The 18,206-nt window shown below is 48.7% G+C and overlaps 1 protein-coding gene across 1 annotated transcript in view; it reads right to left on the bottom strand.

Moving 5' to 3' along the window:
- Nucleotides 1-18,206, bottom strand: part of LOC311119707 (liprin-alpha-1-like) — a 69,712-nt gene that overhangs the window by 32,007 nt on the left and 19,499 nt on the right. The window contains exons 3-9 of the mRNA XM_084194371.1: nt 9,007-9,108; nt 7,475-7,639; nt 7,286-7,360; nt 3,226-3,327; nt 2,644-2,865; nt 2,325-2,471; nt 507-641 (exon numbers count right to left, since the gene is read on the bottom strand). Coding sequence (XP_084050497.1) covers nt 507-641; nt 2,325-2,471; nt 2,644-2,865; nt 3,226-3,327; nt 7,286-7,360; nt 7,475-7,639; nt 9,007-9,108 — 948 coding nt within the window. The remainder of the gene's footprint in view (nt 1-506; nt 642-2,324; nt 2,472-2,643; nt 2,866-3,225; nt 3,328-7,285; nt 7,361-7,474; nt 7,640-9,006; nt 9,109-18,206) is intronic.

Raw genomic sequence — 18,206 nt, 5'->3', positions numbered from 1 at the left:
TTGGTTTGTTTCTCAGATTACGTTTTTTGCCCAATAGAAACTGAATTGTGAACTATGTATTGTGTCATTTTAGAGTCACTTTTATTGTAAATAAGAACAGAAGATGTTTCTAAACACTGCTATATTAAAATGTGGATGCTGCCATGGTTACGGATAATCACGAATGAATCCTGAATAATGATGAGTGAGAAAGGTAGAGGAACTAAGATCATACCCTCCAAAAAATGTAATGCCCAATGTAAAGGGAACTACCTCTGTGTGTGTGTGTGTGTGTGTGTGTGTGTGTGTGTGTCCACAAGCGCATAGGAGGTAGGGGCTTGGTGGGATTGGGTTAGAGAGAGTAGAGCATTCCTTTACACATCCTGTGACGTCACACACAAACAAATGCATCATTGTGCCTGCCTCCAAACACACACACACACACACACACAGGGGAAAGGATGAAAAATGGAGAGGGGTGTCCTCTCAGGAGACATGATGATTGACGGCGTGGGGGCGGGACTGACTTTGGTGAGGGCCGCCACCCTCTGTGCTAGCTCCGCCTCCACCTCGGGCAGAGTCTCCGCCTTCCTGATGGTCTGCTGCAGCTTCTGCTCAGCCAGCTCTAAACGCTCCTGCAGCTGTCTGTTCCTCTCCTCCGTCTGCAGATCAAAACACACAATCAATCATATTAAATCAATACATTCCAACTGTTCCTCTCCTCCGTCTGCAGATCAAAACACACAATCAATCATATTAAATCAATACATTCCAACTGTTCCTCTCCTCCGTCTGCAGATCAAAACACACAACCAATCATATCAAATCAATACATTCCAACTGTTCCTCTCCTTCGTCTGCAGATCAAAACACACCACCAATCATATCAAATCAATACATTCCAACTGTTCCTCTCCTCCGTCTGCAGATCAAAACACACCACCAATCATATCAAACCAATACATTCCAACTGTTCCTCTCCTCCGTCTGCAGATCAAAACACACAACCAATCATATTAAATCAATACATTCCAACTGTTCCTCTCCTCCGTCTGCAGATCAAAACACACCACCAATCATATCAAACCAATACATTCCAACTGTTCCTCTCCTCCGTCTGCAGATCAAAACACACCATCAATCATATCAAACCAATACATTCCAACTGTTCCTCTCCTCCGTCTGCAGATCAAAACACACCACCAATCATATCAAATCAATACATTCCAACTGTTCCTCTCCTCCGTCTGTCAAACAAACACACAATTGTCAATATTGTCATCCAGGGGTGTCAAACCACGCATTAAGGATGATGATTATCGTCATTCATCTGAATGTGTTCTTCCTATGACTTGACTAAAATGGTCAGAATCAGACAGGCTGTGTTTACACAGGCAGACGAGAGCAGAGAGAGCAGACAAGAGAAGAGAGCAGACAAGAGAAGAGAGCAGACAAGAGAAGAGAGCAGACAAGAGAAGAGAGCAGACAAGAGAAGAGAGCAGACAAGAGAAGAGAGCAGACAAGAGAAGAGAGCAGACAAGAGAAGAGAGCAGACAAGAGAAGAGAGCAGACAAGAGAGCAGACAAGAGAAGAGAGCAGACAAGAGAGCAGACAAGAGAAGAGAGCAGACAAGAGAAGAGAGCAGACAAGAGAAGAGAGCAGACAAGACAAGAGAGCAGACAAGAGAAGAGAGCAGACAAGACAAGAGAGCAGACAAGACAAGAGAGCAGACAAGACAAGAGAGCAGACAAGACAAGAGAGCAGACAAGACAAGAGAGCAGACAAGACAAGAGAGCAGACAAGACAAGAGAGCAGACAAGACAAGAGAGCAGACAAGAGAAGAGAGCAGACAAGACAAGAGAGCAGACAAGACAAGAGAGCAGACAAGACAAGAGAGAGCAGAGAGAGAAGACGAGAGTAAACAGAAGGAGGGGAAGAGGACATACAAGAGAAGAAGACCAGGCAGACCAGCGGAAAACAAAGAGAGAAAGAAGCGAATGTGTCTGAGGCGTCTGATTCAGTGCCTGCTGTGCTGGGCAGTCTGTGAATGCACTAGAAGGGGTCCTCGCACTGCCAGGACCCCGCAGGCTCTTCCTGCTGTCGGAAAGAGCAGACAATCACACTAACCCCCCCCAAATACACAAATCCTCAAAAACACACACACACCCAACCAAAGTGGAAAAACCCTTGTGGAAAACTCAACTGAGGCTTCCTTACTGGTTGGCTATAGACGGGAGATACTGTACACACACGTGCTGGTGTATAGTGTCTGTATGGTATGAATGCTCCGATCTTGCTGTTGGTTCGATTGGTGTGTGTGTGTGTGTGTGTGTGTGTGTACTGACCTGTCGGAACAGGGACTCCTTGTTGGCCACCTCGTTCTCCAGCTTGTCGTTGAGGTCGTGTACGGAGGTGGCTTCCCGCTGCGCCGCCAAGTACCTCTTCTCCAGGGTGACGATCCGCTCCTCTATGTCCTCCTTCTGGGCCGTAGACTACAGACGGGACGCAGGGGACAGAGAGAGAGACACGGATACGTTTAGCACACACACAGACATCATTACAGAAAAACACACGTCGCTCTGCAGGCGTGTTAGTAACATGTTACCAACATCCAGTACGTACCTCTCGTATGTCAGTAACATGTTACCAACATCCAGTACGTACCTCTCGTATGTCTCTCTGCAGGCGTGTGTTCATGTCTTCACTCTTAACGAGGTCCTTGCGGGCCGTGTCCAGGTCCTCCTCCAGCTCGCTGATGCGTCCCGTCATGGCTGCCATGCGCGCCATCATCTGCCCCAGGTCTGACGTCTGTCTCTCCACCATCTCCTGCAGCTCTCCCACCTTCCCCTGGTCCTCCTCCTGGCTCAGAGAGCCATCTGACGACCGCTAGGGACAAGACATCGTTTAGGTTCCTTAAAGATAGCCAGAAACAACTAGGACATGACCTATAACCCCTGACCCTTCCCCTGGTCCTCCTCCTGGCTCAGAGAGCCATCTGACGACCGCTAGGGACAAGACATCATTTAGGTTCCTTAAAGATAGCCAGAAACAACTAGGACGTGACCTATAACCCCTGACCCTTCCCCTGGTCGTCCTCCTGGCTCAGAGAATTGTCCTACGACCACTAGTTGGGAGAGGACACTAGTTACTAAAGGCTGTAGGACTTGACCTATGACGCGTGTGGTTGTTTTATCTACCTTATTTAAATGCACTGACTAAGTCGCTCTGGATAAGAGGGGTCCATACCTTGCCGTTGGTGCTTGGGGTGTTTTCAGAGTTGTGGTTGAGCCCTTCCATTCCATCTCCCAGCGACCTCTTCTGGTTGTTCTGCTCCCTCAGATAGGCCATCTAAGACAAGATAGTACTTTTACATTTTAGTCATTTAGCAGATATATATACTTCATTAATTACACCCAAAGGGGACATTTGATTGCACCAGCCAATACATAGAAGACCAATAAATACCCAATAAAGCACAACAGAACCCAGACACTAAAAGCTGCCCATCATTAATGAATATAAGAAATTAAGGGTTAATGTTAAAAATCCTCATAAAGGGACCCCACAGTCAGATCAGAATACTGTTAAAAATCCTCATAAGGGACTCCACAGTCAGATCGGAGCACTTCTCAAAGTTAGCAAGCCTACTCATTCATTGATCGCGCTTCGTCAACTCCCCAAATACAGATGACCCTCTCTGACATTAAACCTGAACAAACACACTACTGCTGCTTTACAGAGGGAAGAGAAGCTTCCTACTGAAACGTACAGCTGAACCGGCGGGTGTGTATCACAGGAGGCTGGTGGCACCTTAATTGGGGAGGACGGGCTCGTGGTAATGGCTGGAGCGGAATCAGTGGAATGGTACAAATACATCAAATAAAAATAAAAAGGTTCCCAGGTGTTTGATGCCGTTCCATTGGCTCCGTTTCAGCCATTACTATGAGCCGTCCTCCCTTCAGCAGCCTCCACTTGTTTGTGTTGTCTGGCCACCATTTTAAAAACAGTGAGTGAATGCATGAGACTGAAGCACCAGGGAAGAGTCCAGCTTGGGCTGTGAGCCTGATCACAACTATTCTAGTGCTGCCCGCCCCGGTCAGGGACCAACCACACAAACGCATATATCCCTACACTGCCAGACAAACACGCTCAGTTGGTAGAGCATTGCGCTTGCAACTCCAGCATAGTGGGTTTGATTCCCGGGACCACCAGTACGTAAAACATACGCACGCATGAGTAAGTCCCTTTGGATAAAAGTGTCTGCTAAATAGCATATATTATTATTACTATTATATATTAGTACGTACACACACACACACATACGGCTGTGACAGTTATTAATTGATATAATCTTATAATCCCACAGACGGACCAGACATTGTCATGCAAATTACAAACGGTCATTTAACTGGGGGTGGCACTCGTTTCAAGGAAGAAAAACAGCATTAATTTATACCATTATATCTCTGTGAAGAGACTACTGCTCATCACAAAATAAAATCTAACTGAAAATAGATCACTTTGACAGTTACCCGCCTGGGTTTATGACCGCGGTTACCGAGACAGCACTACTCTCACACATTCACGCAGGCTAACACACACACACACACACACACACACACACACACGGGTGAGGGCCTCAAAGCAGGGAGAAGAGTAGGAGAAGTCGTGGTCTGTGCTGCTATCCTCCTCCTCCTCTCTGAGATAAAAGGAATGAAAGGAGAGATGTGGAGGAGAGGAGAGAAATCTAGGCCACTTTCCCATGATCCTCTAGCCCTTTTGTCCATTTTAATCCCATTCACGACTCATCTCCTCAGAGCTCTGTGCATTCTGCGTGTGTGTGTACGTCCACTCATGGAGTCCCAGTATCCAGCTCTTAGACAGTGCAGCAGTTAATAGGTCTTCTATCAATGTGTGTGACTCATGTCTCTACAACACCTTAATATGTGTACAGTGGAACATTAAAGATACTGTGTCATCACAAGACAGTGGAACATTAAAGATACTGTGTACAAGACAGTGGAACATTAAAGATACTGTGTCATCACAAGACAGTGGAACATTAAAGATACTGTGTAATCACAAGACAGTGGAACATTAAAGATACTGTGTAATCACAAGACAGTGGAACATTAAAGATACTGTGTAATCACAAGACAGTGGAACATTAAAGATACTGTGTAATCACAAGACAGTGGAACATTAAAGATACTGTGTACAAGACAGTGGAACATTAAAGATACTGTGTACAAGACAGTGGAACATTAAAGATACTGTGTACAAGACAGTGGAACATTAAAGATACTGTGTACAAGACAGTGGAACATTAAAGATACTGTGTACAAGACAGTGGAACATTAAAGATACTGTGTCATCACAAGACAGTGGAACATTAAAGATACTGTGTCATCACAAGACGCAGCCTATACTTATTTTTCCAAGTGTTAAACATGGAAATGATTAAATCTCCCTTTTAAATAAGGTCCATAGTCATTCAAGATGGATTGGTTTTTATTCCCCCAGGAAAACTAGTGAGGACTGTTGTCATGGATACGGTTCACTGATTGACAGGTGAGACTGGGTCGCCATTTGAGCGCATCCACCTCCACCTGTCGCTGACTGGGTTAGACTCCTCCCGACTGGGTTAGACTCCTCCCGACTGGGTTAGACTCCTCCCTCCCGGGTTAGACTCCTCCCTCCCGGGTTAGACTCCTCCCTCCCGGGTTAGACTCCTCCCTCCCGACTGGGTTAGACTCCTCCCTCCCGGGTTAGACTCCTCCCTCCCGACTGGGTTAGACTCCTCCCGGCTGGGTTAGACTCCTCCCGGCTGGGTTAGACTCCTCCCGGCTGGGTTAGACTCCTCCCTCCCGACTGGGTTAGACTCCTCCCGACTGGGTTAGACTCCTCCCGGCTGGGTTAGACTCCTCCCGGCTGGGTTAGACTCCTCCCGGCTGGGTTAGACTCCTCCCTCCCGGCTGGGTTAGACTCCTCCCGGCTGGGTTAGACTCCTCCCTCCCGACTGGGTTAGACTCCTCCCTCCCGACTGGGTTAGACTCCTCCCTCCCGACTGGGTTAGACTCCTCCCGACTGGGTTAGACTCCTCCCGGCTGGGTTAGACTCCTCCCGACTGGGTTAGACTCCTCCCGACTGGGTTAGACTCCTCCCGACTGGGTTAGACTCCTCCCGACTGGGTTAGACTCCTCCCGACTGGGTTAGACTCCTCCCGACTGGGTTAGACTCCTCCCGGCTGGGTTAGACTCCTCCCGGCTGGGTTAGACTCCTCCCGGCTGGGTTAGACTCCTCCCGACTGGGTTAGACTCCTCCCTCCCGACTGGGTTAGACTCCTCCCTCCCGACTGGGTTAGACTCCTCCCGACTGGGTTAGACTCCTCCCGGCTGGGTTAGACTCCTCCCGGCTGGGTTAGACTCCTCCCGGCTGGGTTAGACTCCTCCCGACTGGGTTAGACTCCTCCCGGCTGGGTTAGACTCCTCCCGGCTGGGTTAGACTCCTCCCTCCCGACTGGGTTAGACTCCTCCCTCCCGACTGGGTTAGACTCCTCCCGACTGGGTTAGACTCCTCCCGACTGGGTTAGACTCCTCCCTCCCGACTGGGTTAGACTCCTCCCGACTGGGTTAGACTCCTCCCTCCCGACTGGGTTAGACTCCTCCCGACTGGGTTAGACTCCTCCCTCCCGACTGGGTTAGACTCCTCCCGGCTGGGTTAGACTCCTCCCGACTGGGTTAGACTCCTCCCGACTGGGTTAGACTCCTCCCTCCCGACTGGGTTAGACTCCTCCCTCCCGACTGGGTTAGACTCCTCCCTCCCGACTGGGTTAGACTCCTCCCGACTGGGTTAGACTCCTCCCGGCTGGGTTAGACTCCTCCCGGCTGGGTTAGACTCCTCCCGGCTGGGTTAGACTCCTCCCGACTGGGTTAGACTCCTCCCTCCCGACTGGGTTAGACTCCTCCCGACTGGGTTAGACTCCTCCCTCCCGACTGGGTTAGACTCCTCCCGACTGGGTTAGACTCCTCCCTCCCGACTGGGTTAGACTCCTCCCGGCTGGGTTAGACTCCTCCCGACTGGGTTAGACTCCTCCCGACTGGGTTAGACTCCTCCCTCCCGACTGGGTTAGACTCCTCCCGGCTGGGTTAGACTCCTCCCGACTGGGTTAGACTCCTCCCGACTGGGTTAGACTCCTCCCGGCTGGGTTAGACTCCTCCCGACTGGGTTAGACTCCTCCACCTGCACCTGTTACTGACAGCCAGTTGATGGGGGGGGTAATACAGGGTGGTCAGGTGCGGCTTACCTCTTTGTGTTGTGATGTGAGCTGTTCTTCCAGCTGGCTGCATCTTTCTAAAGCCACACGCAGTCTTTCCCTGACCTGGAAAACACACACTAGTATTAATCTCCATCATTTTACACACTGCCAGCACACCTCTACAAAGAAGAGATTAGCAGGCAGATGATCTTCTCACCCAATCCCACACCCACCAACCTTCTCGTCCAGGGCTTTGTGGTGCTCAAACAGGGACTTGAGGGCCTTGAGGACCTCTACCTCACTGGAGACCCCAGCAGGAGACTGGGCCTGCCTCTTCACCACAGTCATCCTCAGACTGCGTTCATGACGAGACACCAGACACTCCAGATGTTCCAGGAGAAGCTATGGTCATCACAGAATACACACCAGATTTTTACACGTCATGGTACACACACGTTCCAGGAGAAGCTATGGTCATCACAGAATACACACCAGATTTTTACACGTCATGGTACACACACGTTCCAGGAGAAGCTATGGTCATCACAGAATACACACCAGATTCTTACACGTCATGGTACACACACGTTCCAGGAGAAGCTATGGTCATCACAGAATACACAATTTACACACAGTATATTCACGCCACACACACACGGGATTGTGAAAGAGTACAGACATGCTTACACACATGATTGTGTGTGTGTGTGTGTGTTGCGCTCAATCCCATGTTGTTGAGCAGCTCAGGGGGTCCAATCAGAGCTGCAGGCTGACAAAGCCCAGACTTATCCCTTAATCCCTCCTCATATCCCCTCTTCTCTCCCTCTACCCCTCATATCCCCTCTTCTCTCCCTCTACCCCTCATATCCCCTCTTCTCTCCCTCTACCCCTCATATCCCCTCTTCTCTCCCTCATATCCCCTCTTCTCTCCCTCTACCCCTCATATCCCCTCTTCTCTCCCTCATATCCCCTCTTCTCTCCCTCTACCCCTCATATCCCCTCTTCTCTCCCTCTACCCCTCATATCCCCTCTTCTCTCCCTCTACCCCTCATATCCCCTCTTCTCTCCCTCTACCCCTCATATCCCCCCTTCTCTCCCTCTACCCCTCATATCCCCCTTCTCTCCCTCTACCCCTCATATCCCCTCTTCTCTCCCTCTACCCCTCACATCCCCTCTTCTCTCCCTCTACCCCTCATATCCCCTCTTCTCTCCCTCATATCCCCTCTTCTCTCCCTCTACCCCTCATATCCCCTCTTCTCTCCCTCTACCCCTCATATCCCCTCTTCTCTCCCTCTACCCCTCATATCCCCTCTTCTCTCCCTCTACCCCTCATATCCCCTCTTCTCTCCCTCTACCCCTCATATCCCCCCTTCTCTCCCTCTACCCCTCATATCCCCTCTTCTCTCCCTCTACCCCTCATATCCCCTCTTCTCTCCCTCTACCCCTCATATCCCCTCTTCTCTCCCTCTACCCCTCATATCCCCTCTTCTCTCCCTCATTTCCCCTCTTCTCTCCCTCATATCCTCTCTTCCCCCCTCTACCCCTCATACAACCACTCATTAGGGGAGTGACCTAATCCTCAGAACAGAGAGCAGGAGGGATCCTCTCAAAAACTCACACACACGAACTCCCACAGGTCAAACCAGTGGGGGTTTGACACTGTTAATGGACTATGCTAGGGACTGGCAGGGGACTGGCAGGGAACTTCCCAGAGATGTGCAGCTGAGGGGTTTGTGTGTTTGTGAGTGTGCGTGTCACATGTCACTGACCCGTGTGTTGTTCCTCTCAGCCTTGAGCTCAGCAATCTCCTCCTCTCTCTCCATCAAATGCTCCCGACACACATTCACCTCCTTGGTCAGCGCAGCAAACTCCTGCACAACATCACAGAAACACAACGTTAGAACTGCAGGTTCAATCAAATCAAAGTGCTTTACACATACCCCCTTTTAAGACTTTCATAAAGTTTGAACTGTTGTTATGGAAAATCTTCTCACCGCTTAACAGAGTAACAAGCTGCATCTGAATTGGCACCCTATTCCCTATATAGTGCACTACTTTTGACCAGGGCCCATAGGCTGCACACATTCATAATACGTTTCCATGTTGGTAAACAGGTAGGGAAACTACACACTTCCTGAGAGAGAGGACAAGAGAGGAGAGAGAGGACAAGAGGAGAGAGAGGACAAGAGGAGAGAGAGAGGACAAGAGAGGACAAGAGAGGAGAGAGAGGACAAGAGAGGAGAGAGAGGACAAGAGAGGATAGAGGAGAGAGGACAAGTAAGGAGAGAGAGGACAAGAGAGGAGAGAGAGGACAAGAGAGGAGAGAGAGGACAAGAGAGGAGAGAGGACAAGAGAGGAGAGAGGACAAGAGCGGACAAAAGAGGAGAGAGAGGACAAGAGAGGACAAGAGAGGAGAGAGAGGACAAGAGAGGAGAGAGAGGACAAGAGAGGAGAGAGAGGACAAGAGAGGAGAGAGAGGATAAGAGAGGAGAGAGAGGACAAGAGAGGAGAGAGAGGACAAGAGAGGAGAGAGGACAAGAGAGAACAAGAGAGGAGAGAGAGGACAAGAGAGGACAAGAGAGGAGAGAGAGGACAAGAGAGGAGAGAGAGGACAAGAGAGGAGAGAGAGGACAAGAGAGGACGAGAGAGGACAAGAGAGGACGAGAGAGGACAAGAGAGGAGAGAGAGGAGAGAGGACAAGAGAGGAGAGGGGACAAGAGAGGAGAGAGAGGACAAGAGAGGAGAGAGAGGACAAGAGAGGAGAGAGGACAAGAGAGGAGAGAGAGGACAAGAGAGGAGAAGAGAGGACAAGAGAGGACAAGAGAGGACAAGAGAGGACAAGAGAGGACAAGAGAGGACAAGAGAGGACACGAGAGGAGAGAGAGGAGAGAGAGGACAAGAGAGGAGGGGAGAGGAGAGGAGGAGAGATGAAGATGGGGCTAGAAACAATTTATCTTTGCCTTCATATTCCAAATTCTCCCTCCAGTCTTCCATCCATCATATTCAATCAACAGCCACAATGCATTAAGGTTACATGCAGTTTCCCAACTAGAGACTCTTCCCCCCTACCACACACATACACAGTCCACTAACCACACACACACAGTCCACTAACCACACACACACAGTCCACTAACCACACATACACAGTCCACTAACCACACACACACAGTCCACTAACCACACATACACACATACACAGTCCACTAACCACACATACACAGTCCACTAACCACACATACACAGTCCACTAACCACACATACACAGTCCACTAACCACACATACACAGTCCACTAACCACACATACACAGTCCACTAACCACACATACACAGTCCACTAACCACACATACACAGTCCACTAACCACACATACACAGTCCACTAACCACACATACACAGTCCACTAACCACACATACACAGTCCACTAACCACACATACACAGTCCACTAACCACACATACACAGTCCACTAACCACACACAGTACACTAACCCCCCCCCCCCCCCAGCCCTTAACAGATTCCATGCATGGTTGGGCCTACAGACTGTACCATCCTGATGTTTGGCCCTGGGGGGACAGGCTCCCTGAGTTTACAGGCCTTCTTTGAGCACACACTCACGCAAACACTCACACACTTTTCAGTCACACACACACTTTTCAGTCACACACACACTTTTCAGTCACCATCTCCACCGCTTGAGGAAGCTTTTTTCATTCCGTCTCTTATGTATTGATCTACTTTGGAGACTGGCACCGATTCCACCCTAGAGACCATGGGAGTTTTTGATTGGCCTGACCATGCGTAAGTGCCCGTCCTTTAGCCATTGAGGGAGGAAGTGGGGAAAGGGGTTATTATGTGGGGAGAATGTTGGATTCCTGAATTCCAGAGCAGAGTCTGAGATATAACCAGCCGCCAGAGAGAGAGAGAGGCCCTGCCCTGTCTTGCTACTTTAGCACAGCCTGCCCTGTCTGGCTACTTTAGCACAGCCTGCCCTGTCTGGCTACTTTAGCACAGCCTGCCCTGTCTGGCTACTTTAGCACAGCCTGCCCTGTCTGGCTACTTTAGCACAGCCTGCCCTGTCTGGCTACTTTAGCACAGCCTGCCCTGTCTGGCTACTTTAGTACAGCCTGCCCTGTCTGGCTACTTTAGCACAGCCTGCCCTGTCTGGCTACTTTAGCACAGCCTGCCCTGTCTGGCTACTTTAGCACAGCCTGCCCTGTCTGGCTACTTTAGCACAGCCTGCCCTGTCTGGCTACTTTAGCACAGCCTGCCCTGTCTGGCTACTTTAGCACAGCCTGCCCTGCCTGGCTACTTTAGCACAGCCTGCCCTGTCTGGCTACTTTAGCACAGCTTGCCCTGTATACTCTCTCTCTCTCCTTTCCTTCCATCTACCCACGCTCTCAATCTGGCTCTCCCTTAGTCTCTCCTCATCATCGTCCGTGTCTGAAATCTGTCTTGCCTACTACTAACCAAAACTGCATACTGTGTACTAATCGTACTACACACTATTTAGAACCTACCGTTTAGTAGAAATGTATGCAGTTAGCAACAAATATTAACATACTAGGCTCACCCATACTGAGAATAAGTGTTGGGGTTAGTTACTTCGAAACTAATTTATTACATATTACTCGGTACATTTAACAAAAGTAACGCAAAACTTTTCAATATTACTTTGGAAAGTAATGCGTTTTATTACCTTGCGTTATTTTCATGGAAAATAATTAGCGAAACCTTTTTGCCTGTCGGAGGGAGCCGGGTGTTCTGCCAAAGATAGGTTGCTTAGTAACTCAGGTTTGCCTGTCGGAGGGAGCCGGGTGTTCTGCCAAAGATAGGTTGCTTAGTAACTCAGGTTTGCCTGTCGGAGGGAGCCGGGTGTTCTGCCAAAGATAGGTTGCTTAGTAACTCAGGTTTGCCTGTCGGAGGGAGCCGGGTGTTCTGCCAAAGATAGGTTGCTTAGTAACTCAGGTTTGCCTGTCGGAGGGAGCCGGGTGTTCTGCCAAAGATAGGTTGCTTAGTAACTCAGGTTTGCCTGTCGGAGGGAGCCGCGGGTGTTCTGCCAAAGATAGGTTGCTTAGTAACTCAGGTTTGCCTGTCGGAGGGAGCCGCGGGTGTTCTGCCAAAGATAGGTTGCTTAGTAACTCAGGTTTGCCTGTCGGAGGGAGCCGGGTGTTCTGCCAAAGATAGGTTGCTTAGTAACTCAGGTTGGATCACTAGTTTCTCCTTTCATCTGTGGAGCTGCTTTCCTGTGATACTCTACATGTGCTGCACTATCATATGGGCATACAGTGAGGGAAAAAAGTATTGGATCCCCTGATGATTTTGTATGGTAGGTTTATTTGAACAGTGAGAGACAGAATAACAACAAAAAAATCCAGAAAAACGCATGTCAAAAATGTTATAAATTGATTTGCATTTTAATGAGGGAAATAAGTATTTTACCCCTCTGCAAAACATGACTTAGTACTTGGTGGCAAAACCCTTGTTGGCAATCACAGAGGTCAGACGGTTCTTGTAGTTGGCCACCAGGTTTGCACACATCTCAGGAGGGATTCTGTCCCACTCCTCTTTGCAGATCTTCTCCAAGTCATTAAGGTTTCGAGCCTGACGTTTGGCAACTCGAACCTTCAGCTCCCTCCACAGATTTTCTATGGGATTAAGGTCTAGAGACTGGCTAGGCCACTCCAGGACCTTAATGTGCTTCTTCTTGAGCCACTCCTTTGTTGCCTTGGCCGTGTGTTTTGGGTCATTGTCATGCTGGAATACTCATCCACGACCCATTTTCAATGCCCTGGCTGAGGGAAGGAGGTTCTCACCCAAGATTTGACGGTACATTCCATTGTCCCTTTGATGCGGTGAAGTTGTCCTGTCCCCTTAGCAGAAAAACACCCCCAAAGCATAATGTTTCCACCTCCATGTTTGACGGTGGGGATGGTGTTCTTGGGGTCATAGGCAGCATTCCTCCTCCTCCTCCAAACACGGCGAGTTGAGTTGATGCCAAAGAGCTCGATTCTGGTCTCATCTGACAACAACACTTTCACCCAGTTCTCCTCTGAATCATTCAGATGTTCATTGGCAAACTTCAGATGGGCCTGTGTGTTACCAAATGTTTTCTTGGTGACTATGGTCCCAGCTGCCTTGACAAGATTGACAAGATCCTCCCGTGTAGTTCTGGGCTGATTCCTCACCGTTCTCATGATCATTGCAACTCCACGAGGTGAGATTTTGCATGGAGCCCCAGGCCGAGGGAGATTGACAGTGCTTTTGTGTTTTTTCCATTTGCGAATAATCACACCAACTGTTGTCACCTTCTCACCAAGCTGCTTGGCGATGGTCTTGTAGCCCATTCCAGCCTTGTGTAGGTCTACAATCTTGTCCCTGACATCCTTGGAGAGCTCTTTGGTCTTGGCCATGGTGGAGAGTTTGGAATCTGATTGATTGATTGCTTCTGGGGACAGGTGTCTTTTAAACCGGTAACAAGCTGAGATTAGGAGCACTCCCTTTAAGAGTGTGCTCCTAATCTCAGCTCGTTACCTGTATAAAAAGACACCTGGGAGCCAGAAATCATTCTGATTGAGAGGGGGTCAAATACTTATTTCCCTCATTAAAATGCAAATCAATTTATAACATTTTTGACATGCGTTTTTCTGGATTATTTTGTAGTTATTCTGTCTCTCTTTTTTGTAGTTATTCTGTCTGCTAAATGACTAAAATGTACAGATTTCCTAGCTTTTCATTCAAAATCTCTCTCTCAAGCCGCCAGTTCTGGTTACATTACGTGTTACTTCTGTTAACCCCATCACTGCTAAGAAATGTGTCATCAAACGTGCAACTTCCTTGTTCCATTAGTTCATTTTGCAACAGAGCCTCCCCTTCTCTTATTATCAGCTGATTATCAGTTGTCGTCAAACACGTGGGTCTCGAAACAAGATTCTCTTGCTCAATAGCGCGCAGCAAATCATACTAGATGAAAAGACAAATTGAGTACGAAATCCTGGCATAAAAAAACAACAACAAAAAAACACTACATTTTCAAAATTTCACATACTATGCAGATTTTTTTTTTCTTCCAATCTCTGTGTGTTGCTTTCTTTTACTGCTCTGTGGTGCCCCTGTGGTGCCCCTTGTGTGTCAGTTGTCATAAGTGGTCTCTCTCCCCTTCGTACTAAAGACATGTGACCAAACTGGACACCAAGGCAAGCTTCTCTCTTTTCTACATCACCAAAGGCAAAAAGCTTTGGTCAGACATGCTTTAATGTTCAGCACACCGGTGGATCTAGGCTAAGGCCCTGTGGTAACGGCCTAATGTGGGCTGAACTGATAAGCAGCATGTCTGTTTTCCTAAGCAGCGTGTCTGTCTGCCCAACGTCCATCCATCACTGCAGCACTAAGAGGCCTGAGCGCAGAGCGTGACAACAGCACAGCTGAATGCACCTTTTCATTTCTGGCCTAGCGCTTCGGGGGAAGAGAGAATATCAGTGAAGATTCTCTTTCTTACGCCTGTCAGCACGGCTTCCTAGAATATGATGAGAGTGTGTGTGTGTGGTGTGTGTGTGAGGGAAAGAGTGGGAGAACCTATCTGCCCCGAGTGTGTGTGTGTGTGTGTGGTGTGTGCATGTCTTTGTGTAGGGTGGCTCTGCCTGCCTGCATATCCTAACTCCCCCTGAGACACCCTCGGAGAGTGGGGTCACGGCCAGAGTCTACCATTATCAACGGAGACCCTGGAGCCATTAGGATGAAGTGCCTTGCACATCAACTGACTGGGGATTCGAACTAGCGACCTTTCGATTACTTGCCAAGTGCTCTATACCAATATGACAGCTCCCTCCCTTATTCCAGTATGACAGCTCCCTCCCTCCCTCCAGTATGACAGAGAGAGTAACACTTCAGAGAGCGATTACAAGGACATGAGTGAAAACAGAACAGTCCCCTTAGCAGGCCTGTGTAAACCCAAACAGAACAGTCCCCTTAGCAGGCCTGTGTAAACCAAAACAGAACAGTCCCCTTAGCAGGCCTGTGTAAACCCAAACAGAACAGTCCCCTTAGCAGGCCTGTGTAAACCCAAACAGAACAGTCCCCTTAGCAGGCCTGTGTAAACCCAAACAGAACAGTCCCCTTAGCAGGCCTGTGTAAACCCAAACAGAACAGTCCCCTTAGCAGGCCTGTGTAAACCCAAACAGAACAGTCCCCTTAGCGGGCCCGTGTAAACCCAAACAGAACAGTCCCCTTAGCAGGCCCGTGTAAACCCAAACAGAACAGTCCCCTTAGCAGGCCTGTGTAAACCCAAACAGTGTGGACAGTAGAGTCATGGAAAACTCACACCGCCATATTGGTCCGTGTCTGATGCGTCAGCCAGAGACAGGTGGCGTGGCACAGCCTTGTTTGTTTAAACACACGCAGGTAAACTCACTTTACATCACTTAGATGTTTACACCCCAACGACAGCCTATGACTCACACTGACTGACTGACTGGGAAGGAGGGAAGAAAGAGAGCGAGAGAGAAATACAATAAATATATATTTATTGTCACATACACCAGATAGGTGCAGTGAAACCTGTTTTACAGGGTTGTTTTAAATCTGAAATCTTTATTCTTGCCACTTCACCCTCTGAACGGCACACATACACAATCCATGACTCAAGATTTAAAAATCCTTCTCTAACATGTCTCCTCCCCTTCATCTACACTGAAGTGGATTTAACAGGTGACATCAATAAGGGATCATGTCTTTCATCTGGATTCACCTGGTCCGTCTATGGCTAGGAAAGAGCAGGTGTTCCTAATGCTTTTGTACACTCCGTGAGAGAGAGAGAGAGTAGCTACCGAATGTCATTTTTGATACGTTTGCACATTGTGCAAATAGACAAACTTTTGACGCATGCTTGTCTGAAGGAAGAACAGTACTGGCTCTGGAGTAGCGTGTACACACACACACACACACACACACACACACACACCCCTTCTCTATTAAATATGTAGAGCGGAGCGCGTGCATACATCCATTTGAATGAATGGGAGTATCCTCTCGCCCTCTCCGTCTCTGTGTCCGCTGTGCAGATGTACAGTCGGTAACAGAGAGGGGTATGAGGTTACCGCTGGTCGTCTCGTCTGTCAGCTGGTGAGCCCTCTACCAAGGGTTCATGGCACAAATGGGTGAGTCACATTGGTTGAACTGGAATTGCTAGGGGGGCTGGGCCCACGTGGGGGAAAATGTAAGGGAAAATGGCGCAGCAAAGCTTCCAGAAAGACAGTCGCTTTCAAACGAGGGATTTCATGGCTAATGGAGGTGAGACAGTAATTCTGCATTTACTACACACATTGACACATCCAGCCCAAAGCGGGAGATTCAAAAAATACTTAGTAGTCGCCAAAGTTCTGGAGCATGTCTTTAACGAACACTTAGGATGGTAGGGCACTTTTTTAAAACAAGTGCACATATAGAATACAATGTAATGCCAATGGTTTTGATACCATGCTCCCAACTGCACTCTGCAATCTGAAGCCACTGAACCGTTTCCCCTAAACCACACAACTCCAGGCATTTGCGGGTCAAGAGCCAAAGTACCCCAGACAATGGGGCTTCCGGATTTGAGAACACTAGGGCACTTGAGAAGTGCACATTGTAAGAGCGAGGGCACTTGGCTGAAGAGTGTGTTGAGCTGGAGCGTGGCCTATGTCATGTAGCATCTCCTTACTCTGCTATTTACTCTGCTGTTACATCTGGTAAGAGGCTGCAGCATCTACTTAAGTGATTTTGTACGTTTGCCCACTGACAAAGAAATTATCAGTCTATAATTTTAATTGTAGGTTTATTTGAACAGTGAGAGACAGAATAACAAAAAAATCCAGAACAACGCATGTCAAAAATGTTATAAATTGATTTGCATTTTAAATGAGGGAAATAAGTATTTGACCCCTCTGCAAAACATGACTTGGTACTTGGTGGCAAAACCCTTGTTGGCAATCACAGAGGTCAGACGGTTCTTGTAGTTGGCCACCAGGTTTGCACACATCTCAGGAGGGATTTTGTCCCACTGCTCTTTGCAGATCTTCTCCAAGTCATTAAGGTTTCGAGGCTGACGTTTGGCAACTCGAACCTTCAGCTCCCTCCACAGATTTTCTATGGGATTAAGGTCTGGAGACTGGCTAGGCCACTCCAGGACCTTAATGTGCTTCTTCTTGAGCCACTCCTTTGTTGCCTTGGCCGTGTGTTTTGGGTCATTGTCATGCTGGAATACCCATCCACGACCCATTTTCAATGCCCTGGCTGAGGGAAGGAGGTTCTCACCCAAGATTTGATGGCACATGGCCCCGTCCATCGTCCCTTTGATGCGGTGAAGTTGTCCTATCCCCTTAGCAGAAAAACACCCCCAAAGCATAATGTTTCCACCTCCACGTTTGATGGTGGGGATGGTGTTCTTGGGGTCATAGGCAGCATTCCTCCTCCTCCAAACATGGCGAGTTGAGTTGATGCCAAAGAGCTCGATTTTGGTCTCATCTGACCACAACACTTTCACCCAGTTCTCCTCTGAATCTTTCAGATGTTCATTGGCAAACTTCAGACGGGCATGTATATGTGCTTTCTTGAGCAGGGGGACCTTGCGGGCGCTGCATGATTTCAGTCCTTCATGGCGTAGTGTGTTATCAATTGTTTTCTTGGTGACTATGGTCCCAGCTGCTTTGAGATCATTGACAAGATCCTCCCGTGTAGTTCTGGGCTGATTCTTCACCGTTCTCTAGATCATTGCAACTCCACGAGGTGAGATCTTGCATGGAGCCCCAGGCCGAGGGAGATTGACAGTTCTTTTGTGTTTCTTCCATTTGCGAATAAATCACACCAACTGTTGTCACCTTCTCACCAAGCTGCTTGGCGATGGTCTTGTAGCCCATTCCAGCCTTATGTAGGTCTACAATCTTGTCCCTGACATTCTTGGAGAGCTCTTTGGTCTTGGCCATGGTGGAATC

This window comes from Coregonus lavaretus (genome assembly GCF_964263955.1).
Source record: "Coregonus lavaretus genome assembly, contig: HAP1_SCAFFOLD_290, whole genome shotgun sequence".
Lineage (NCBI taxonomy): Eukaryota > Metazoa > Chordata > Actinopteri > Salmoniformes > Salmonidae > Coregonus > Coregonus lavaretus.
This window is presented reverse-complemented; position numbering and strand designations above follow the sequence as displayed.